This window comes from Ruditapes philippinarum, unplaced genomic scaffold, assembly GCF_026571515.1.
Source record: "Ruditapes philippinarum isolate M1 unplaced genomic scaffold, ASM2657151v2 ctg16_1_1_1_1, whole genome shotgun sequence".
In the NCBI taxonomy this organism is placed as follows: domain Eukaryota; kingdom Metazoa; phylum Mollusca; class Bivalvia; order Venerida; family Veneridae; genus Ruditapes; species Ruditapes philippinarum.
Window position 1 is genome coordinate 161,824 of NW_026867154.1, and position 25,321 is coordinate 187,144.

General features: G+C 31.9%; 1 protein-coding gene across 2 annotated transcripts in view; it reads right to left on the minus strand.

The window, feature by feature from the left end:
• Positions 1-3,272: 3,272 nt before the first annotated feature.
• The window catches only part of LOC132735055 (spastin-like), a 31,541-nt gene continuing 9,492 nt past the window's right edge, over positions 3,273-25,321 (minus strand). Inside the window, exons 2-15 of one of the 2 annotated variants that reach the window (XM_060721956.1) lie at positions 21,550-21,633; positions 19,667-19,750; positions 18,732-18,950; positions 16,619-16,800; positions 16,199-16,331; positions 15,590-15,654; positions 14,904-15,050; positions 14,494-14,569; positions 14,162-14,253; positions 13,501-13,580; positions 10,825-10,947; positions 9,990-10,060; positions 9,240-9,280; positions 3,273-8,682 (exon numbers count right to left, since the gene is read on the minus strand). In XM_060721956.1, coding sequence (XP_060577939.1) covers positions 8,560-8,682; positions 9,240-9,280; positions 9,990-10,060; positions 10,825-10,947; positions 13,501-13,580; positions 14,162-14,253; positions 14,494-14,569; positions 14,904-15,050; positions 15,590-15,654; positions 16,199-16,331; positions 16,619-16,800; positions 18,732-18,950; positions 19,667-19,750; positions 21,550-21,633 — 1,520 coding nt within the window. In that variant the 3' untranslated portion in view covers positions 3,273-8,559. The remainder of the gene's footprint in view (positions 8,683-9,239; positions 9,281-9,989; positions 10,061-10,824; positions 10,948-13,500; positions 13,581-14,161; positions 14,254-14,493; positions 14,570-14,903; positions 15,051-15,589; positions 15,655-16,198; positions 16,332-16,618; positions 16,801-18,731; positions 18,951-19,666; positions 19,751-21,549; positions 21,634-25,321) is intronic. The other variant, XM_060721957.1, reaches the window with a different exon arrangement.

Consider the following 25,321-nt stretch of genomic DNA (forward strand, 5'->3'; position numbering starts at 1 on the left):
GCGTTGCGCATGACACAGAGTCTTATTATTGTGAACATTTGTGCCAAGTAATTTCAAAATCCCTTGATCTATGAAAAGGTTATGGACCGGACACAAAATCAAAATGTAGCCAATAATAGATCATGTTAAGCTTTGACCTCCAAGTATGACCTTGACTTTGGAGGTAGGCATCTGGGTGTCGTGCATGACACATCATCTCATTATTTTGATCATTTGTGCAAAGTATTATCAAAATCCCTTAATGGATGAGAAAGTTATGGACAGGACACAACATATACCCTCCAATTTATTATCACCATATGTGACGTTGACCTTGTTTTATCACCATGTGTGACCTTGACCTTGGAAGTAGGGGTCTGGGTGTTGTGCATGACACATTGTATCATTATAACAATTATTTGTTATTATTATTATTCCTTTGATGAATGGCTTAGATATGGACTGACACAAAAGTGTGACAGAGGGATGGACATACTAACAAAATGGTACTTAAAGTGACATTTCTTTTGATCTTTTTAGTTAATTTTAGTGACACAAGGCTTAACAAGACATACAATTATAAACGGAATGAATATGATCAAACAAAATGTACTGTTACCCATAGTTCTCCTAGTCACACAAGTACCTCTGTTTGTATTGATGGACAGAGGGGCTGAATAGCAGAGCCCATTTCAACAACCCCCTCTTTTCTTTAAAAAGGCCGGGGGCAAAAGGCTAAATGGTGCAATTTTACTCTAACATCAGGATCATGACAAAAGCTTTTTTTTAGAGCAAAACAACAACAACACACCTGTCACTTTTTTTCACAGAGTTTATTTTGCAGTAGTTTAATATAAAATTTGTACAAGATTGTTTTATGTATTTAATCATGATAAATAATTTCCTTCTAATTCAAACAGCTTAATCTAAAGTTAAGTAATGTTATAGAAAAAAATGATAATTACAATTTTAAAGCACTGTTATTAATATAATTATCGCCTGAAATGTTACAGTCAGCCATCACTCTGATTGTATATAATATGAAAATTACACAATGTGCCAAAAACAAGCCAGTGAAGACATAATGTAATGTTGAAAGTGAAAATATACCTTGAGCAGACGGTGGAACTATTGATGATGTATTCGATGTGGTGCTACCATTTGTGACAAAGCTTTTCTATATGATGTATAACCTGTTTGATAGCAGCATTAAAATGACTGGCTCAAGGAGAAAACAATTTTTTTTTAAAACACTATCAATCTAACTTAATGTGTCATGATAACAGAGCAATTTTAGTAAATTTAGAAACAATACAAAAAAGCCTTCATTGTCATTTCCTTAAAATGATATTTATGCCCATTCAGGAGTAAATTGCAAAATAACTTTACATTTTGTCATATTTGTTTTCAATTTATACAAAGGTCATCTGAAAAGTCAATAAATAATCTCTGTGACCCACATAAATATCTATAAATAAACATCGGAAATTATCGTAATGTTCATTGGGGCAGTCGTTTTATATTTTAAGCAGTTTTTATATTTAATTCTTAACATTTTTCATTATCAATTTTTGTTCAATCACCATTATCGTAGTTAATCTTTTGAAATATACAAATTATTCATCTTAGCCAGAAAGTGAGGAAAAAAATGAGCATAATGTCACTTTAAAAATTTGTTAAAATCAATTATAGTGTAATATATGAATATGTTTGTCTTGATCATCACATACATTAGTATATAATGTACCAGTATAAAATACAGAAAGAGAGCAGCACAAAGTGACTGTGTCCTGGTTATAATTAGATAACTCATGATAATAATTATGGAAGAAAATTTTTAATACTTCATGTATTTTAACACCTGTATAATGTTCAAAGGAATGTTTTATAAATCTGAAATGCAATTTTGCATATACTGTCAGCACAAACACGACATTCAATATATTATAAAACATCAATACAATATTACTATGTCTACAACAACATTGATGGTCCCGTACAGCACCATGTTATATGTGAGTCTAATAAAAATTAAATTTAAAACATAAAAAACCCCTTTTAAAGGTTAAATAATAGGAAAAGTTTCAAAACAAGAATTTTAAAGGATAAAAGAAATATGTCGTTTTGGAATTTCAAGGTTTAAAATTTTTTTTGTAATTATGCGAGGAGGTAAATCATTGTTATTTTCTAGTATTTCCAAAGTAAATACTATCGTTGTTTATTTGGTAAAAGATTTAAAGAGAAATGTAAAAAGGGCACCTACCCCATACGGTAAAATCTTACACTAGCTTGAACAAAAATTTTATTAAAAATTTTCCCTTGTGGCTGAGGGATTATTTTTATGGTTGAGCATTAAGAATTGCAGCCACTGTCTATCCCTGCTTGAGCGTAAGAGGCGATTAAATGGGTTCAATACTAGAGACTATGCATCTCTTAGCTCCAGCAGGTGAGATGGTTTCAACCCCAGATTTCGCTTTGAAGTTTGTAACATGCAAGGGTAGCCAAAATCATATTTCCTGTTTCTGCCCCATATGACCTATACAGTGTTGATGTGCCGTATACCCAAACAAACAATTTTTAACACAGTCATTACCAAAAATCTCAGTCATCTGGACAACTACTAGTATCATAAAATAATATGATAAATCAGTAGAACTCTAACTTCTGCATTGACAATGTTTAAATTAAAACATTTACTAATTCTTTTTTTTCAGAGACAAAATTACCTGGTGTTATGATACTATATTAAAGAATACAAAACAATTCATCCCCACCTCATACTGTATTATATATCTACCCATAGTCAGTATGAAATTACTGTCCTTACATATAACATGATGCTGTGATTTTCAAGTTCAACCAGAGCTCACATTTTCTAGACATTCACACTGGTGTAATAACTTGGTATGATACCAAGTATGAACACTTATCTGGTGTGACTTAGATTATTATGTCTTGGTCCTTACAAATGAGGCTTGATATGAATAGAAAAAACAACTAAAAATTGTTATCTCAAGCAAAATCAAAGTTGTAAGTGACATGTACAATAATTATAAAGGAAATAAATAAATCTATGCTGCCATCATTTTACTGACAAAACTTAACAAAATACAAATATAGTCTCACAGTAATCAAATCAAAGATAATATATTTACAAATTAACAAATACGCAAAATATTAATGTTGAATATATCAAAATTTCTCATGGTTTTGCATTGTATGTCATGAACCAAATTGCCAAATATAATTATCTTGCAAAAGAGCTAGCAGGTTGTATTTATAAAGAATTACGCATAAATATACAAAGCATGATTATCTTCATTTATTTTGAAACATCTAATGGTAACATTAGATTGATGGTGTAAGTAAAAAACAAATTCCTGATAGGCCCTAGCCTACTCACATTACAAACTATATCTTATTAAAATTTTGAGAAACATTTATCAATTAACCTGATGTTAAAGTAAAAAAAAAGCTATATATCTGCTGCAATAATAATTGTTAGTGTCCAACTTTATTTGTCATCCAATGAATACGCTGTATTTCTTAAAAAATGTGTGCGTTAATTTTCATAGAAGTACAAAAGTCGATACTATATCGAATTCCGTTCATAGTCGCCTTCTATTTTTCACAGTACTTCATAGAACCGCATGGTGACGTAATAAAGTGGATAATCGTGAGGCCAAATAAAGTTTGACACTAAATATGTTAGTATTCATCCATGCTGTTCTACAGAAATTAGAAACATTCTCCTGATGCTATTGCTCCCGTCGAAGTTTCTAATTTCTGTAGAACAGCACAGATGAACACTAACATATACTTGGAATTTATAAAAAAAAAGATCTTTCCTAAATGCTTGTATAAACTGCCTTTAAAGCAAATGGTGCATGGATAAACTCATTGCTGAATGGATAAAAGCCTACTTAAAATAGTAGAATATTTTGTTTCTGAACCTTTTATTCTTTTACATACAAAATTCATTTGTGTTAAATAAGGAAGACATTTTATGTTACAAATCTTTCGAGACTCAACTATTAGATTAGAGATCCTATCTAATTTTACTGTTGATAAATTTTAAAGAAATATTTCATTTGATATAGCCTTATACCCTTAAACTAAGCGAACAACTAGCAAGCATTTTCTGAATGTCCTATCCAAATCTTATTCTATACATATTACAAGAGATTTATGCTGGTACATATGCACAAAATATTTGAGCCGCGTCAAGACAAAACCAACATAATGGGTTTGCGACCAGCATGGATCCAGACCAACCTGCGCATCTGCGCAGTCAGATCAGGATCCATACTGTTCGCTATCAGTTTCTCTACTAGTAGTAGGGTTGGTAAGCGAACAGCATGGATCCTGATCAGACTGCGCGGATGCGCATGAATGGTCTGGATCCATGCTGGTTGCAAACCCATTATGTTGGTTTTGTCATGAGGCGGCTCATTTTTGTGTTAAGATTGTAAAAAGGGAGGCATATAGTGACTATAATGCAAAAATTGATCACTACTGTCAGGCAAGATATTTAAGTGATACTTAAAAACACTATAAACATATATATTATATGAACAATAATTGAAATCAGCAAAATCTACTAGCATAAGACAAATCACAGAAGCAGCAAATTCCCAGGAAGTATTGAACACTGTATGTGTATGTTGTAATAAAAATGATCAGCTTCTACATTGTGAATATCTACATATGTATGTGAAACACACTTTACATTGCCCTATCTCTCAATACTCATTATCAATTCTAAACTTACATTTTAAAGTAACAGTTTTTTTGTAATGTGCTGTACAGTTATTTCATGTATCTGTAGATTCTTGTATGGTGAAATAAGTTGCTATTAAACAAAAAATAATTTATAGTTTAAGTTTGTAGTTTTAATAAATTTTGAGGTCAAGATAACTTGGCAGCAAGTTTATAACTAAACATCATCCATTGTCACAAATCAATACCATCTATATATGAAACACATTGGAAAATAACTGGGAAAAGAACATGACATAATACATGTACTAGTATTATAAAACATAAATTTTGTAAACACTACAAAACAATATCATTTTGTAACACAATATTAAATTCATATTTCCCTGAAATAATATACTATATTACTTAAAGTATTAAACAATAATCTAAATGCAATGAGATCTGACATTTAGACTGACAATACTCGATTAACGTTACATTCTATCTTTTATTCATTAGTTCTGACTTCTTCCACTACTTGTCAAATGTAACTAAATAATGAATTACAGTTTTCATTAAATTATTTTTGATTTATGTTTGGCAGTTATAGTGGCTCAAGTTGACTACAACCTGTATATCTTATGGCACTTTAATCAAGCACCAAATTGGGTAAGGATGACTTTTTATAATTTAGCAATAAATGTAAAGTTTAAATTATAGAATGCAGTCATAGAATATCAGCAATGTTGAAACTGTAATAACAATCAATCAAACTGTCTGTATTGTATAGTTGTATTGTAGTCGTATTGTAGGCGTATTGTAGTCATATTGTTGTTGTATTGTAGTCGTATTGTTGTCGTATTGTAGTCGTATTGTTGTGGTATTGTTGTTGTATTGTAGGTGTATTGTTGTTGTATTGTAGTCGTATTGTTGTTGTATTGTTGTCGTATTATAGTCATATTGTAGTGGTATTGTTGTTGTATTGTAGGTGTATTGTTGTTGTATTGTAGTCTTATTATAGTTGTATTGTAGTCGTATTGTAGTGGTATTGTAGTCGTGTTGTTGTTGTATTGTAGTCGTATTGTTGTTGTATTGTAGTCGTATTGTTGTTGTTTTGTAGGCGTATTGTAGTTGTATTGTAGTCGTATTGTTGCCGTATTGCAGGCGTATTGTTGTTGTATTGTAGTCATATTGTTGTTGTATTGTAGTCGTATTGTTGTTGTATTGTAGTCGTATTAGGTTAAAATTCAGCATCAATTTCTTCATAACAAGCAAAAATGACCTCTTGCAATACTATTACTGCATATTCAGATATAATTTGGAGTGATATCCAACTTACTTAGGTCTTTTGACTGATGATATGGCTTAAAGTACTGGTAATCAGATCATTTGCTTATAACTAGATCATTGTTATAATATTTATACACTATGCTGGCATGAAATCTACAAAAATTTTGAAATATTCAATAACTGAAAAAATAACATATACAGATTAAGAATGATTTACTTATTCAGTTTTACATATGACTAAAGAAATAAATGTCTTGCTTTACTGAAACTCAGCATGATCAATTACAGAAACAAATCAGCAGTTACTTCATTTCAGCATAAAATTCAAGTTTACCTTCATCTATTAGTCAATGTTCAAACCAAGAAATTAATGAAAAGTTTGACATGAAACAGTTTAACTCTGAATTCATAATAATCTGTGACATATTCACTTATAAAACTATTGTACCATAACCTTATTTAAAAAAACATATTGAATAAGTGTTTAAGTTAGCCACGTGGAAATATTGGCAAATTTTGCGTATTGATGAAAATAGCTAAAATTTCCTCTTGCCTAAATATCAACCAATATGTCATTAAATTCTACCCTTGCATGATTCACTTATATTTCCTCACGCAAAATGTCTCGACTTTAAATTCGCTAACTTTTCAAAATGCAGAAATATTCATTTAAACAGTATGCCATTTTTGTGTTATTAAAGCCATTATTGGTTCATTATAACATTAATGTGATCCTTGCATCACATATATCCACATGTACTTACTGTCTTTGGCATTCAGCTCAAACAAAACAACAAGAACTGACAGACAATCTGTATGAAGCCATAGAAAAATATATTTTCATTTATTGTACCAGTATTTTAAATAAGAACTTCTTCTGGTCATATACCATGCTTTTTATTTTTTTATCTTTAGTTACAAAGTTAAAATTTAAATATGTTAAAGCTATGTACAGCATCTTTAACATTTATCAATAATACTTAGATTACAGTTTGAAAATCTAGAAATTTGTTACTGATTACAAAGCATATTTAAGTCTTGTTTTCAATTTTGTTTACTAACACAACAGTATGTGATACAATAACAGCATCTGTCCGTGAATTATGAATAAAATAGTAATATTTTACGAGTATTTAATCTAAAACTTGTATTTGACGAGAAGATCTCATAAGGCATATTAAAGCAAAATGATCTGTTCCAGTAAAATCCATGACAACCAAATACACGTAATAAATCAAAATACCCATATAATAACCCTTATATTATATATCCCGTCTAACTTAAACTAAATATCTAACCATAATGTAATTGCAATATAATACAAGCAAAGTCATTCTGGATCATACACAACTTCCTGTCGCATGTGATACATGTATTAATGTAGAAAAATATGGACAGGTATATAATGTATTGCATATTACCAAGTGTAAAAATGTTTTTCCTTCATATTTGTCTATCAAATATTGACAATATCTTAATAATGACTAGATAATAGTGTTTAATTAACCTAGTTCTAATCTAACAGTTCTTACATAAACAAATTTTAAACTAAACATTTATGAATGATGAAGGATGACACTACAGCTCTGTATGGAGGTGAACTATTGCAGGCATGGTGTGTGGTTACTATGTACTGTCAGGGGAGGTAAATGTGATTACAAGTCCAGAGTAATATATTAATTGCCCACATTCTATTTTGATTTTCACTACACAAAAAAATGAATGTTAAACCAAAAAGTTGACATACATCCATGTAACACATTGGTACCCTTTACATGCATTTTCTATCCCAACATGAATAGAGTAGTTAAAATCTATATGTTATACCGGAAAACTACTGTAGAATTTAATAATTATTAAACTTTCCTTTATCTTTCTTTTAAAATATTTACTACTCACTTATACATTGTTAAAACAAGTATTCATTAGAATGGAATTTCAATAATTTTGGACAATTTTTATGGAGCTGTAATATCATTAACACTGCTTTTAAAATGAGTCAATTATTATGATTGCTAGATGTTTAAGAAATATTTTTAAGCACATAAAAATATGTATATGAAAGAATAGGAGTATTTTGCATTGTTATATTAGTAAGAGCACATTAACAGAGCACATTTAGGCCTTATTTATATATCGATCTATGTACATGTATAATAGAATTTATTTAAAATCGCAATAATCAAACATGAAACATGAACTTTGTTTCCAAATCATGACAAAACCACAACTCTATATCTTTTTCTCCTAAAACAAAGAAAATGAAATCCATTCTTGAAGGAATATAACCCTCACACATTTTTATGTAATCTCCACAAATATTCATGTAAACAGGTGCTATGACATATTGCTTAATTTCTGCACAACAACATTGCTCATGTTTTTTTCTAACAGTTTTCCTACATTAGGCACTGTGTATTTTGGTGTAAGATATCCAACTCTGTATGCTCAACACAAAATTTCATTATCAAAATTTTTTGCTTCACAACAATAGGAATTAATTCAAAGTCTGTGCTTTTTACAACTGTGAACAATATAAACTAATTCAAAATGTATTGACCCAGAATTGCCATTCTTATACTGAAAAGGTCAGACATTCATATCCCCATATGAGCTATTCCACTCCATATATTTCATTAAAGATTCTGGCGGGACACTTTTACGGATTTTCTTTATAGAGTCTGTGAAATCTGACAGCTTCATTTGCCGAACCTGAAAATACAAAATAGGAAAAATGTAACTTCAAAGCAAGTAAATACACTGATTTAATAAAAAGGTTATTTGGAAAAATCAATTAACAACACATGTTGTGTAATAGCTAAAATTATTTCAAATGATTCATTTATAATAGCATTTAATTATATTTTAAAGGGACTGCTTTTTTTAGCCTAATTTGTGTGAAAAGCGTTTAAACGCTTTTCAGTTTGGGTCAGTTTTTTACAATTTGAATAATTATTCTGGAAAAACGGTGTGCACAAATGATTTGAAATTTTTCACAAAGATTAGTGGTCTAAACCTACATCAAATGGTACAATTATCTGGAAAAAATATTTTCAGTCCCATCATGTCAAAAAACCTCAGTGGAGTCCCTTTAAGTCCCCACAACAGAATGAATTCTAAATCAATCTTAGAAGATAACTTTCCAACAGGGTGGTTTAAACATTATATTCAATATGTAAAATTTAAAAACTATTCTATTTTTAATAAAAAGCAAAGGATCATTGCTAATTTTCTGTGATTACAATACATGTACATGTATATATACTGACCTTGCTTGCATCTACATGTTTCACTTCTGTTAATGATAGCTCTGTAAAAACAAGAATAATGAATTTCAAAAGACCTTAGTTTTGAGTCATACTCCATGTAATATTCAATTTTAGGGATATTATGGTGAAATTTTTAAGTTACACAGATGTGCAGACTCATTTGGCTTCACAGATGTGGGCTCTAAATTAGTGGCAAATGCTTATCACATCAGGTTTTTTAGCATGGTAGGGGCTAAATATTAGAGTACCAAGTATATTAACTGTCATTCTTGTGGCATTTGCTAATAATTATTGCGAGATATGCATGTTTGAATCAATAAAAGATCTTTGAAAAAATCATAGAATAACTATAATGATTCTAAAATTTATAACATTACAATTACAAAATTAAAGTTCACACATTTTGAAAAAAAAATGTGAAGAACAATTGTTGGATCTTTTAAAAGGGAGGCAACTTTGCCATATTCATATAACACAGGACATAAAATTTGGTTATGAAATCTGTGTTTTTTAAAGTTTTTTAAAGTCACAAAAGGACATTGTCGGACAATTACCTGTGAATTATGATGGCATATAATATATTCAATAGCAATCTTGATAAAAAAACTAACAAAGCAGGTCAAAATTGGGTTCTGGATAATTTTCTGTATAAAATAAATGCTATGTCTAAAATATTAAGAGCAATTATTCAATAAAACACAAAAAACGCCATTTCAATATATCACTTCTGATTAAAGTGTTTATACAAACCTCTTATTGGACCAAGAGCTGCATCTTTTGCTAAAGCATTCAAGTCACTACCGGAATATCCATCTGTCATCCTGGAGTAAAAATTAAACAGCATTTAACTAAAACATTTCTTATGGAAGCTGAAAAATATCAAGACCATTCTAATTCTATGTACATTGAAATGTAAAATTTAATTAAATATCAAATCAAAGAAGTAATTGAATTTCAACATAGCTAATGGCAACTTACTAGATTTTTTTCTGGTTTTTAGTTTCATTTTCTCATAAATATTTGCATCAATATCACTTTTCATGCATATTCACCTAAACTTGATGATGTTAGTTATGTTCTTGCAACTGCTTTTCATAAAGATTACATTGTGTTAATAATCACAGCATAGAATCTGAATGAAGGTAACTTGTTTAGTTTGCATTTTGAACTGTTTGTGTTTTTTAACTTAAAGTGTATAGAGCTATATATCTGTAGCAAAAATTGTTACTGTAATTTTGAAAAAGAATATTTCAAAATATCTATATGAAAGAAATCTGTATATTTCCTTAACAGTGAAAGACGTATGCACAAAACTATTGCTTAATATTTAAATCCTACTTGAAATTTAATAGCAGCATATAATTTTGTTCTAACATTTTTTTAACATTTTATTCTGTTTACATGTGATAATAACACTTTGTGTTACAACTTCTTTTTGACATTCATCCATAACATTAAGAAACAAAATTATAATACCAATTTTATTAATCTTATACAAAGTTAACTTTTGACTAAGTCAGTTGATTGGTAAATTTACTATAGAGTATGATATAACTGGAATTAGTAATTTGACACCATGACTTACTTGGCTAGATCATCAATTTCTCTATCAGTGAGACTGTTACTATGTTTACCCAGTAAATGTTTCAGCAAATGTAATCTAGTCGACTTGTTTGGCATTGTCACATACACACGTTTAGTAAACCGTCTACAACAATAAAGAAATATTGTTAAAACATATTACAGTAGAACTTCGGTAAGTCGAAGTTGAAGGGACTTGCATAAAAACTTTGACACATCGGGATTTCAACTCATGAAAAGGTCTCAATTGATGACAAAATTTCGAGCCGTTTATGTATACAAGTAAGTTACAAAAGGCGTAACAAAAGGAAAGGGAGATAACTAACCCAGCTTATAGTAAATATATATCCCCGTGTGATTATCACCCGACACCGGGTCATGGAAGTTCTCAAATGAAAGTATTTCTTATTGTTTACTTTCAAATACCACTACAGAAATTTGAATGATAACAATTAAATCACTTTATAACACATTTAAACTCAAACAAAGGCTGTTAGAAAACAAGGCTATGTAATTTACACCTGTCACACAAGTTGATTGGAAATCATCTTCGCGCCTGGAAAAGGTATGAAAAAAGTCTTGAGAACAAAGTTGTCAAAATAATCGAAGGACTTCGACTTATTTGTGGTAAATTATACTAGATTTATTATATACGAACCTCTAAAAAAGTTCGACACATCGAACAATTCGACACATAAAATTTCGACTCATATATAGGTTTTTATAAGGAATATATAGGGGAAAAAATCGGGACTTTCATTTTAATTCGACTAATCGAAGTTCGACTAATAGAAGTTCTACTGTAATTATCTCCCCTTACAGATTTACAAACTCCATCAAAAAGAATTAATGTTAAAAGTTAACAAATAAATTGAAATAATTAAGTCTATCACTTATGTTGGAACTTGATATGATGGATAATAGTTGAATAATAAAATTCTACCAAGTGTATTAGAATATTATTACATCAAGTTTGTATGATAAATACAGGATGTAGTCATAGTTACTGAAAATGATTTTTTTTTTGGTTGGGTTTTATGTTGCATCATAAGTCATATAGCGAGTTTCCAGGTTTACTGGTGGAGGCAGACCTCAGGTGCCCTTCCATGCATCATTTCAGGCACAAATAGGCACCAGAGTAGAACCACAAACATTCAGTAAGCTAGCTAGATAGCTTTTTGCCTAGAATACACAAAGAGATTAGATAGAGGCATATGATACGAGGGCTAGATTGTAAAAACTGTGCTTGATTTCAGCATATTTCTCCACAATATTAGGCAGCAATGAGTACAATGCTGAGTGTTTTTCCAAAGAAACACCACACATTGATAGGGGAAGGGAGTTATAGACATATTTTTATACAAGTACTACATAAGTTTCTGCATGGGATCAAATGCAAAAGATATGACCAACACACTTTAGAAAAATAGAATATAAGGAATAATGGGTTAGGAAACCGGAATAAGTGTTAGAGAATTAGGAAAATTATTTAAGTGTTAGATAATAATAAAAATTAGTGTAAGTGTTAATGAATGAAGAAAACAGTATAAATGTTAGTGTGTTAGAGAATGAAGAAAATAGGAAAATAGTGTAAGTGTTAGAGATAAGTAAAATGATACTGTAACCCAACGAATATTCGCGACCAATTAATATTCGCTTTATTCGCGGATGGCTACGAAGCGCGAATATTTGTTTGCGCGAATAAGTCCGCACGATTTCGCGAATAAATTGGAGAGAAAATTTTATTTTAGACGTTGTTCATGCAAAGCTACTTGACCGGATATATTCGAATTTTACGGGCACCTGTTAGGAAGTAATGAATTGTTATGAATATTGCCATAAAGCAATAAAAACACAAACTAAGTAAACTACTACTATTTTATAAATATCAAAAGAACTCTATGTCAATATAGCAATCACTATTTCATTTACATTTAAAGTCATAATGAATTGATACAGTGTTCGAATATTTATAAAGAACGTATAATTCACTCATTTTGGACATAAGTCAATCAACACCCTAAATAGATTAACTTTGTAAAAACAGCTAAACATGTTACAAACAAAATCATCATTATGACACGCGCAACTGAGCAATTATCGTCTAGTTTGTGATTTTCACACATCTGAAGGGAACAGACGAAAGAAAACTATTTTTAGTCGAGAAAAACAAAGTATAATAGTGTGATACACACCCTTTTAACGACATGTTTAGAAATGAAGACGAACAATGCGTACATGTACACATATAAATAAAAAAAATCTAGAGAAAATGTTTTGCTGAATTGTGATCACAATTCACTTACCAATACAATATAAGGCTAGCGTATTGTTAATCCCATTTTAGACACCAATAATGACCTCAATTATTGAAGATTAATAGTTGGCTAGTGGATTTTACGGCCCCATCGGACTTTCCAATCCGCGAATTTTTTTTTTCTGAAATCAAGAAAACGCGGAAATTAATATTCGCGAATATGTCCGACCTCGGCAAAACGCGAAAATTTGTATTCGCGAATATAAATTGGGTTACAGTATTAGAAATAGAGAATAAGGAAAATAGTGTGAGAAATAGAAAATGAGAAACTGATGATTGAAGTATAGTGTGAAGAACATATAACAAATACATCATGAAAAAGGAGAATAAGATATAAATATAAAGAATGGAGTAAAAGACAACCTGAGTACAGCATCGTCTAATTCCTGTGGTCTATTTGTAGCTCCCATAATCAGCACCTTATCATCACTAGCACCTGCTACCTGCAAACACATATCACCTTTAATATATATAAATTTTTACATAATAATCACATTGATTATAAAATCCCTGTTAAATAATGGTAGAATATTGCTCAAATTGCTAGGTAACTGCATTGCTAAAAACTTGTTTTTCATCTAATGGTCCAAGCTTATAATGATTAGATTGTTCTCTTTTAATATTTAACTTTGCTTTACTTTTCTCTGTGATAATAAAACAGCCATGCAGATAAGTGGAAATGCCTGATTTTCAAATTTCAAAAAGGGGTATAATTCAATAAAATTTCAAGCCAGAATTATGGATCATGTGACATACAACACTATTAACCTTCAAACACCTGTTAAGTTTCAAATGAGTAAACACAAAGTTACCCAGTTCATAAAGGGGAATAATTCTGCAAATATCTATGCTTAAACTACGAGTCTTAAAAAGTGCCTGAAATTAGAAGCCCAAAGACATCAAAGATTTAATTGTAAATGAAGAAATAATGATTTTAAATAAGCTGAATTTCTAGGTCACTTTGACTTGGAAATAATTGTATTCCATTTTAACTGACTATTACAGACTATCATTTTTGTCTTACCCCATCAAATTGCACAAGAAATTCAGTTTTGAGTCGACGACTGGCATCATTTTCTCCTTCCTTTCTCTCACACAACACAGAGTCTATCTCATCTATATATAAAATATGTTACGAGAGATAAAACTTGCAAATGATGACATAGGGTTTGGATAATCAACAAGAGACATATGTTTACAAAAGAATCACATTTGAATTCTTTAATACAAATATATAAAAATTTCAACTTGTAAAAGTAACCTAAACCATTCAATACATATAAAAACAAAAGCTGTAAAATACAATTTTTTAAAAAGTCGAGTTCATTATTTTCATGAAATAAAATAGTATTTTACCCATGAAGACAACAGATGGTTGAAGTTCCTTAGCAACTGCAAACATAGCTCTCACTAGCTTCTCACCTTCACCAACCTGTAATAATAACAGTTCCAGCTTCTAAATATCTGATCATCAGTAGGAACATTATTAAACCTTCATTATGATAATGAAATGCTGTAAAATAAGTCTAGATCTTGCCCTAGGATAGAACTCAAACCTGGCACCTTTCAATATGTAAGTACACGCAGTAACATGAACTAGTAATTACCATAGAGGAGAGCCTTATTTCTTACAGTTTTCTTTACTATGTGGACTAATGGAGCTACAGTAATTTGTGTGTAATTAATGACAGTGTAAGTGGTAGACATTTAAAATAATTGACCACACTTTATCTCTGACAATTATATAGCAACTATATTGTACATACCCATTTAGATGTTAGACTAGAGGCACTGATATTGAAGAATGTAGCGTTAGATTCATTAGCAACTGCCTTTGCCAACATTGTTTTCCCGTTACCAGGGGGACCAAACAGCAATAACCCTCGGGCAGGTGCTCTTAAACCAGTAAACAGCTGAAATATTACAACCAAATAAACATGTTACTCTAAGTTTACAAATGCTTTCATTTCTGACAAACACATTTTTCTTGTGACTTATGTTTACTTTTGATTAGCAAAAATATCTCAGTTCTTAATAATTGATACAGATATTGATTCTATCTCTTTTAAACAATTATACTTTTAGCAGTGCTGAAAATATCTTTAAGAAAATATTTGTATTTCTTAAAAACTGTAAGAGAAACAAAATATGATGTCATAATGTCAATGAAAAGAAAAACATTAAGAATTTAACCCTTAGTTTGCTGGCAGTGACTAAACCTACATGTATGTCCAGTGCGGAACAAAATCAGCCAGAAACACTTTGCCGTCAGATCATGGTCTGCGCTGTTTGCTATTCAGTCAGTATTTATTTTGAAATTTTCCATGAAAATTATGGTTTTGTCAATAAATGTGGAACAAGTCAATTAAGCATTTAACATGGTTAGAATTAATACAATCCAATTTTGCATAAATGGAAATGAAAACTAAACATAAGAAGATATAATGATTACCTCTGGTCTAAGTGCAGGCAGTATAACTATCTCTTGGAGAGCTTGTTTTGCTGTATCTTGTCCAGCTGAAATCATGAGATCATGTACTGTATACACACAGTGATAACATCTGGTATATACCATAAACTTACACATCTGAGCACTCTGACCGGATTCTATACAGTTGACTCCTCAATATTACTTTATTTATTTTGAAATTAATTACATATACATTGTAATTTCAAAATAAGACAAATTAGTGCACAAAGTCAGCTTTGAAAATGTTTATGTTATAAGAAGCCTTAATTTCAAGAGTCAGAGATAAATCCTATCATTATAAAACATCATATAATATTCACATAAAACAAGAGATATACATGTATACTTATAACTATACCAGGTAACTAACAGTGACAGTGTTATTTTTCAAACTTTACATGAAGACCCAAGGTGCTCCTTTGTATGTTAATACATCTCCGGAAATAACAAACATTTGAAAGTTAGCCGAATATTATATTCCTTATATGAAAGAATTCTTTGTCCCTTACAGATTCCAATCTTGAAACAGAAATACTGAATTACAATGTATATGAATACAGTCTATGAGTGAGGAAGAAATGATTTTCACACCTATATCCTGAAAACTGACTGCTGGTCCATTATCTATCACTTCATTCAGTATAGTCTCTGCTAATTTCTTATCCACACCCTTCAGATTTAAATTCTTTATGTCTTTTGGCTTCTTTGGAGTGTTTTTATTGGCCTGAAAGTCACATGCATTCAAAGAATAAGGGAACTGGTAAACAAATATAATACACACATGTTGTTGCTTGTTTTGTTCACATTTAAAAATCTCTGTAGAGTAACCTTGCTAACTTCTACTAATGAATCATTTTACAGAAGCTGTAGATTCCAAATTGTCTACGAATTCACTAGATATAAACGTAATAGAAACATGTTTATTTCCCGACTCAGCCATTTGGTTGTACACTAAAAACAACATGATATGATTTTAACAACATTTTTAAAAGATTGCTATTAAGTAATTACCCCAGGGATAGAATTTTGCCTAGGAATGCCACGTCTCCAGGAGTATGGAGAGTTTGAGGGTGAGCTACGAGGTGAGGATTCCCCACTTCCCCGTCTGGTGTTGCCATAGTTACGGGGTAAAGTATTGCTCTTGTGTACAGCGCCACCTATAGGCTGCTTCATCTTCATAGGCTTATTTGTAACTGTAACAAATTGTATCATCATTATTATCATATCAGAATTAACTAACATATAAGAAAAAGTGCTTAAAAGATTGTATCTGAAATTTCCATTTAAACTGGCCATTTTTATTTTTATTAAATAGTTATTTCAGTCTAAAAATGTTACATTTTTGTTGTACAGCCCAGAAATTACAGAACAATTATTATAAACAACTTAAAACAATAGCCATGTTTCTATATATATCCAGTTGGCATGCATCAGTGAAATGGCAAGTTAGCCTATGACTCATCATCAAAGTTAGGAACATTGTTTCTATAAACAGACAGGCACACCCCAGCTATATTAACCTATGAGTAACTCACTTTAAGTCTTTTATCTCTATCATTACTGATTCCAACATGACAATGTACAATCTAAATGCTGCATTTCTAAAGTAACTTGGCCATGAAATCAACTGTTTATTCCAAGAACAAGTAATAAAACACTAGCAAAATGTCAAACCAATATAATCCATGTCAAACTGTTACAATACAAAATTATCTGATGAGTAAAAGGGGTGTTCAAAAACTAGTGTAAGTTTCTACATTTGTATAATTAGAAAAAAATAAAGGACTAGATACCAGAAACAAAAATATCTATGATACAACTTCCACCAGTTGATATTCTAACAATGAAACAGGATTTTAAATGTAGTAAAATATAAGTTGAAAAAGAAAGAAGTCTTAATAATTCTATTAACTTAAAGATTGCTACTTAATACACTTGTTACTATATATAGTAACAAAATTGCCTATGATTTCAACTGATTATGAGTGTCACGTGACCTATTATGAGTTTGCGGCCCGGGGCCGAGAACTAGTTATCAGCCCGCAGAACATGTGCAAGTGCACAAACTGAAACAATGACGTCATATTTTACGTCATCAAACAGTTAACTGTAAAAGTGAAAGTAGGTTGTCAGCACGAATCGATTTATTTTTATTATGAGAGCTTAAGCGTATTTAGTACAAACACATTTTTGTTACTTTTGAAATTTGAAGAAATTCTTTCCGAAAAAAAATGAAAATAAAACTTGCTTCTTGATTCTACTGCTTTGAACACACAAACAGTAAACATCTCTGTACAGAACAGTAGAAGAGTAGACAAGAATTTCAAGGAAAGAACTTCAAAGTCTATTAAATTTTGTTTTGATTTTTTTAATGCTACTATTAGATCTACCAAGTGTATTAAAGACATTAATACACGTCAGCGTGGGGCCGGAAGGTGATAATCGGCCCTGAATGAATAATGACCCTCGGGCTAAAGCCCTCGGGTCCATTATTCATTTTGCGGGCCGATTATCACCTTCCGGCCCTCTCCTGCCGTGTATTAACCTCTTAATATTTAATTAAAATGTCACAGTTTTCTTCGTTCATCTATTTGTTGTTGTTGTAATTGGCAATGTGAAAGTCATATGGTAACTTTCTATGTTAACTGTTGGATATATTATAACTGTACAAACATAAAAGCTGTAGAGACTAGAGAACAACCAGCCCATCAGCTAGATATACACACCCCTAATAACATTCAAACCACCAGTGATAAATGTATATGCATGAAAAAAAAAGATGAATTGTATGCAAATAGAAATAATGAAATCATCTTGTGTCCCCTGATACATGCATCTCAATGATGATACATGTTTATATAATTAGTGTAATTAGAGGAACAAAGAAAATAAAAACTGACAACTGACAAAAAACAAACAGTTTGGTACAGATCTACATGAGTGTATAGTGCATGCATAGTGAATAAAATCTGTCATACTTACATTATAACTACCACTTCATGTATATTCATATTCATCAATGATTCCCATGGATTGTGAATAACCTTGAGATCTATTTTTTAGATTTAGATTCCTGGAACAGCTCTAGTTTCATAATACATTTTACTAGTATATTACACTATACCTTGAGCTCTAGGTATCACAGATGGTTTAGGTATCACAGTTGTTCTGGTTGTGGTGGTTGTTGCTGCTGCACGTCTTTGTCTAACTGTAACATTAGGGGATAGCGGACCAGACTTTGGTCGTACCTGAGGGGATGGAGTTACTCTCGATGGTCCTGCTTCATCGACCTCCATTGGTGTTGCTCTCTGGGGTGATTTGGGAGCCTTTTGTAATAATTTATCTACAGTTTGAACAAAACAATAAGACTAGTACAGTAAAGGCAGCAAAGAATCACAAAGAATCAAACTAGTGGAAACACTGAAAATCATGCAAGATTCTACACAACAACATCACATATTAATTATAAATTTCACCATTATATGGTTCCAATACTCTGTGTCACAGCTCTAGACTAGATAGTTTTTTATTCTAAGGTAAAATAAAGGTTTTCTATTGAAAATTTGTATGTCAGTTTGTTTATCTCTTAAAGGAAACAATATGCAACTCTGCCAACAATTTGCTTTTTTTAGTCAAGAAATATATGATTGTTTAAGCTTGAGACATGATTAAGTTAAAAAATTCCATGTGTGTAAAATCTTTGTAAAAGCAGACAATATTGCTGCATCAAAAAAGTTTTAACTTACTGACCCCTGGAGGAGTTTCCCCAAAGAACTTTAATATTTAAAAAAATATATGATAAAAATGCCTATGCAGAGTTAATCAAGTGCATTTAGCAAATAATAATACATACAGAAATGAAGAAATGGGGATACAGTTTACACAACAAAAAATCTTCTAGGTGCTTGCTATAAAATTAGAATTTAAAATACAGTAATACTCAAATAAATTTTATAATATTGTAAACAAAACAAGTCAGCAAGGAAACATGATTTAACACACAAAACATCACTTCTATATTATATATACATGTACATATACAACAATATAAAATCATACCTAACACCTCTAGTCTGTCTTGTGCCATAACAAGATTGGTCATCATCTTTTCCTGTAATCGTCTTGCTTTATCCCAACTCTCTCCTGTTATAACATAAAAATGAACTAGTATTAAAATACTTGACAGTGTTTTTAAGTCCAATGGATGTCAAAATAAAACTCCATTCATAAGACCAAAAAATAACTTTTATGACTCTATTCACAAAGCTAATGGCTCAATTCACAAAGCTTATGGCTCAATTCATAAAGCTTATGGCTCAATTCATAAAGTTTATGGCTTGATTCACAAAGCCATAAAGCTTATGGCTCAATTCTTAAAGCTTATGGCTCAGTCATAAGCTTATGGCTCAATTCATAAAGCTTATGGCTCAATTCTTAACGCTTATGGCTCAATTCATAAAGCTTATGGCTCAATTCTCAAAGTCATAAAGCATATGGATCAATTCACAAAGCAAATGGTTTGATTCACAAAGCTTCTGGCTCAATTCATAACGCTTATGGCTCAATTCTTAAAGCTTATGGCTCTATTCATAAAGCATATGGCTCAATTCAAAAAGCTTATGGCTTGATTCATAAAGCTTATGGCTCTATTCATAAAGCATATGGCTCAATTCAAAAAGCTTATGGCTTGATTCATAAAGCTTATGGCTCCATTCATATAGCATATGGCTCAATTCATAAAGCTTATGTCACAATTCATAAAGTTTATGGCTCAATTCATAAAGCTTATGGCTCAGTTCACAAAGCTTATAGCTCAATTCACAAAGCTTATGGCTTGATTCACAAAGCTTATGGCTTGATTCACAGTGCCAAACAGTAACTCTTATACAAAATTTTGGCTGAAATTGTTGATCATAAGTTGGAAAATTTCTTCTTTGTGTTGTAAACAATCAAGAAAAAGTAACATTAATGAAAAAGGCACATATTAGTAAGTTGTAAAGCTTGGCAATATATTATATAGAACCTAAGTGCTACCCAATAACATGTTTCAAATGTTCAATAGGTAATGCTACATGCTAAATATCTAGGCTCTGGGCATTGTAATTTCACACAAAGAAACCTATATAAACTACCTGACTCTAAGAGTAGGTCCAATTTTGACCCCAGAAGCATGACAAAGATATATGAACAATTTATGAGAATCTGGCCCCGTGTTCACAAAGATTTAAGGATCAGGATCAAGATCAGGATCAAATTTAAAAACTCTAATATTCTTCATTGTTTATCCTCAAAGATTAAATATCTAATATTAATTTGATAAAACTAGACTTGCAATAGCAAGTTTATGAAAGTTTAGAATAAATTTATTGTCATTTTTGCAAGATACGGGCATTTTACAGTTGATCCAAATATTGATCCTGATCCTAAAATTGATCCTTATTTTGATCTGAAAATTTTTGTATTTGTTTTGTTTTTTGTTGATTTTATCCCAAAATAGTTTGGTTTCTTTGCAAATCAGCAATATTTTACATTTTGAATATATACCATTCAATTCTATGAAAGCATGATTAATTTTAGTAACATAAAACAATGAAAATAAAATCAGGATCACTTGATCCTGATCCTGATCTTTTGTTAGTGAACACGGGGCCTGTAGTTACAGGTAATTCTTGTCAAATCTTTCAGATATCAAAATTGATATAGTCGTTTCAACCATAACTCACTCATATTTCTATAAGAAAGATACCAAGCCACCAGACATGTTACATGATCACTCTTAAACAAAAACAATATTATAATATAAAGATAATCTGAGAATAATTCCTTGTGTTACTTTGTTATGTCTGCATGGAACACAACTATTGATTGTTTAACTGATGGATGATGCAAGGAAAATCTTCTCAATCCTTATGAAGACATATCAAAACATAAATTTGTCTCACCTTGTCCCTTAATATCAATAGCCACGCCCTTCTGTAGTTCAGCAATACCTTTCCTGTATAACTCTACAGCCACATCTTTACGTCCTGAAAATATATCAATAAAAAATAATGATATGATGATTCTTTAAGTTTCAGAAATGAACACATTTTTTGAGATAATAATCACATGTTCTATACTGTTTGAATAACAGATTCAAAGTATGCTAGATGCTTATCATTAACAGAAAGTAGTGCTAAGTTGTCATAAAGGCAGCAAAATGTAAAGTTGACTGTTTAATTTCCATCCAAACTACAGAGTCTCACCATATCTGTACTAAATGCTAAAATTGAAAAAAAACCTAAAAAGTATGGTTTAGCTATGGACATAATAAACAAGAAGGCCATGATGGCCCTGAGGTCGCTCACCTGTATATAGGCCCCCCACCCCCGGGCCAATTTTTACCCAAGGGCTTTTATTTGTTTATTTGAACAGACTTGGTAGACACCCATAAGAAGATGTTTCATGCTAAACATCTAAGTTCTAGCTCATTGGCTTTTTTAAAAGAAGATTTTTAAAGTTTTTACTATACACATATAGTTAAAAACAATGTCACCCCTGGGGAAGGGCCAGTTTTGACCCCTGGGCGTTTATTTTAACAAACTTTGTAGATATTTACTTAAGATGTTTCATGCTTAATATCTAAACTCTAGCTATTTGGGTTTTTCCAAAGAAGATTTTTAAGTTTTTGCTATACACATATAAGGAAAATCAATGACCCCCCCCCGGGCGGGGCCAGTTTTGACCCCAGGGCTTTTATTTGAACATACTTGGTAGACACCCATTAGAACATGTTTCATGCTAAATATCTTAGCTCTAGCTCTTTGAGTTCTTTAAAAGAAGATTTTTTAAGTTTTTACTATATGCATATAGGGAAAATCAATGACCCCCTGGGGCAGGGCCAATATGACCCCAGAGCTTTTATTTGAACAAACTTGGTATACACTCATTAGAAGATGTTTCATGCTAAATATCTTAGCTCTAGCTCTTTGGGTTCTTTAAAAGAAGATTTTTTAAGTTTTTACTATATGCATATAGGGAAAATCAATGACCCCCTGGGGCAGGGTCAATTTTGACCCCAGGGCTTTTATTTGAACAAACTTGGTAGACATTCACTAGAAGATGTTTCATGCCAAATATCTAAGCTCTAGCTCTTATGGTTCTTTAAAAGAAGATTTTTTAAGTTTTTACCATATGCATATAGGGAAAATCAATGACCCCCGGGGCGGGGCCAATTTTGACCCCAGGGCTTTAATTTGAACAAACTTGGTAGACACTCACTAGAAGATGTTTCATGCTTAATATCTTAGCTCTAGCTCTTTGGGTTCTTTAAAAGAAAATTGTTTAAGTTTTTACTATATGCATATATGGAAAATTTTTGACCCCCTGGGGCAGGGTCAATTTTGACCCCAGGGCTTTTATTTGAACAAACTTGGTAGACATTCACTAGAAGATGTTTCATGCCAAATATCTAAGCTCTAGCTCTTATGGTTCTTTAAAAGAAGATTTTTTAAGTTTTTACTATATGCATATAGGGAAAATCAATGACCCCCGGGGCGGGCCAATTTTGACCCCAGGGCTTTAATTTGAACAAACTTGGTAGACATTCACTAGAAGATGTTTCATGCTTAATATCTTAGCTCTAGCTCTTTGGGTTCTTTAAAAGAAGATTTTTTAAGTTTTTACTATATGCATATAGGGAAAATCAATGACCCCCTGGGTCGGGGCCAATTTTGACCCCAGGGCTTTTATTTGAACAAACTTGGTAGACATTCACTAGAAGATGTTTCATGCCAAATATCTAAGCTCTAGCTCTTATGGTTCTTTAAAAGAAGATTTTTTAAGTTTTTACTATATGCATATAGGGAAAATCAATGACCCCCAGGGGCGGGGCCAATTTTGACCCCAGGGCTTTTATTTGAACAAACTTGGTAGACACTCACTAGAAGATGTTTCATGCCAAATATCTAAGCTCTAGCTCTTATGGTTTTTTAAAAGAAGATATTTAAAGTTTTTTCTTTTGGTTGCCATGGCAACCAGAGTTCTGCATGGAATTAAATTCTTTGAACAATTTTTAAAGGTGACCACCAAAGGAACATTCCTGTGAAGTTTGGATGAAATTGGCTCAGTGGTTTATGAGGAGATGTCATTTAAAGCAAAAGTTTACGGACGGACGGACGACGGACGGACGACGGACGACGGACGCCGGACGAAAAGCGATCACAAAAGCTCACCCTGTCACTTTGTGACAGGTGAGCTAAAAAGAATTGAGAAATAAATATAAACTCTTTTTTGGTTTCTATCAAAACAAGCATTTAACAATATCAGAGAAAATAACAATAAGGACACTCAAAGTACAATTCAAATACTTAATAATAATCAGTAAATCATCATTTGTGCTTTGTTTAACCTTGATTGTTTCTTAGGTTAGATTTGTTTTCATTTCAATTAAAAAATATAACTTTTTCAATTCCCGTTTTAGTACATAATTTGTTTTATTTGCATAAAAAAATATATGGCAAAATTTTGATATCATATTTTTTCTGCCTGTTTTAAATGGTGAATGAATTCCCTGGTGACACATTAATGGTAAATGTCTTGTTAGCTGATTTAACTAGTTTGACAGTAAACATGACATCAGTATCTAGGACATGATTATTGCTTCAAGATGGTGACAATTGTTTCATTATAGGTATTATGTCAAGTGTTTTATATTATATTTGCACAAGTGTTACACATTATGACAACAACATTCTACAGAACTGTTTCCTCAGCAATTTTCTTTAGTCATAACAAAACTAGATATTCATAACCCTATGAATACCAAAGGCTTTCATGACTTAACTGTACTACCGGGGTGAACCTGGCCAGCCCAATTTAATGTCTTAATATACCACCAGTATTAACTAAAGCCAGGCCAGCTGCACTAATGACTTCCCTTTAACACCAGTATATAGCCAGGCCAGCCTGCTCTAATGACTTTACTTTAACATGAGTATAGAGCCAGACCAGCCTGCTCTAATGACTTCACTTTACCACCAGTGTATGGCCAGGCCAGCCTGCTCTAATGACTTCACTTTAACACCAGTATATAGCCAGGCCAGCCTGCACTAATGACTTCACTTAAACACCAGTATATAGCCAGGCCAGCCTGCTCTAATGACTTCACTTTAACACCAGTATATAGCCAAGCCAGCCTGCTCTATTGACTTCACTTTACCACTAGTGTATGGCCAGGCCAGTCTGCTCTATTGACTTCACTTTACAACCAGTGAATGGCCAGGCCAGCCTGCTCTATTGACTTCACTTTACCACCAGTGTATGGCCAGGCCAGCCTGCTCTATTGACTTCACTTTACCACCAGTGTATGGCCAGGCCAGCCTGCTCTATTGACTTCACTTTTCCACCAGTATATAGCCAAGCCAGTCTGCTCTATTGACTTCACTTTACCACCAGTGTATGGCCAGGCCAGCCTGCTCTAGTGACTTCACTTTTGAAGTTTTCCACTAGTGTATGGCCAGGCCAGCCTGCTCTAATGACTTCACTTTAATACCAGTGTATAGCCAGACCAGCCTGCTCTATTGACTTCACTTAACCACCAGTGTATGGCCAGGCCAGCCTGTTCTATTGACTTCACTCTACCACCAGTGTATAGCCAGGCCAGCCTGCTCTAATGACTTCACTTTACCACTAGTGTATGGCCAGGCCAGTCTGCTCTATTGACTTCACTTTACC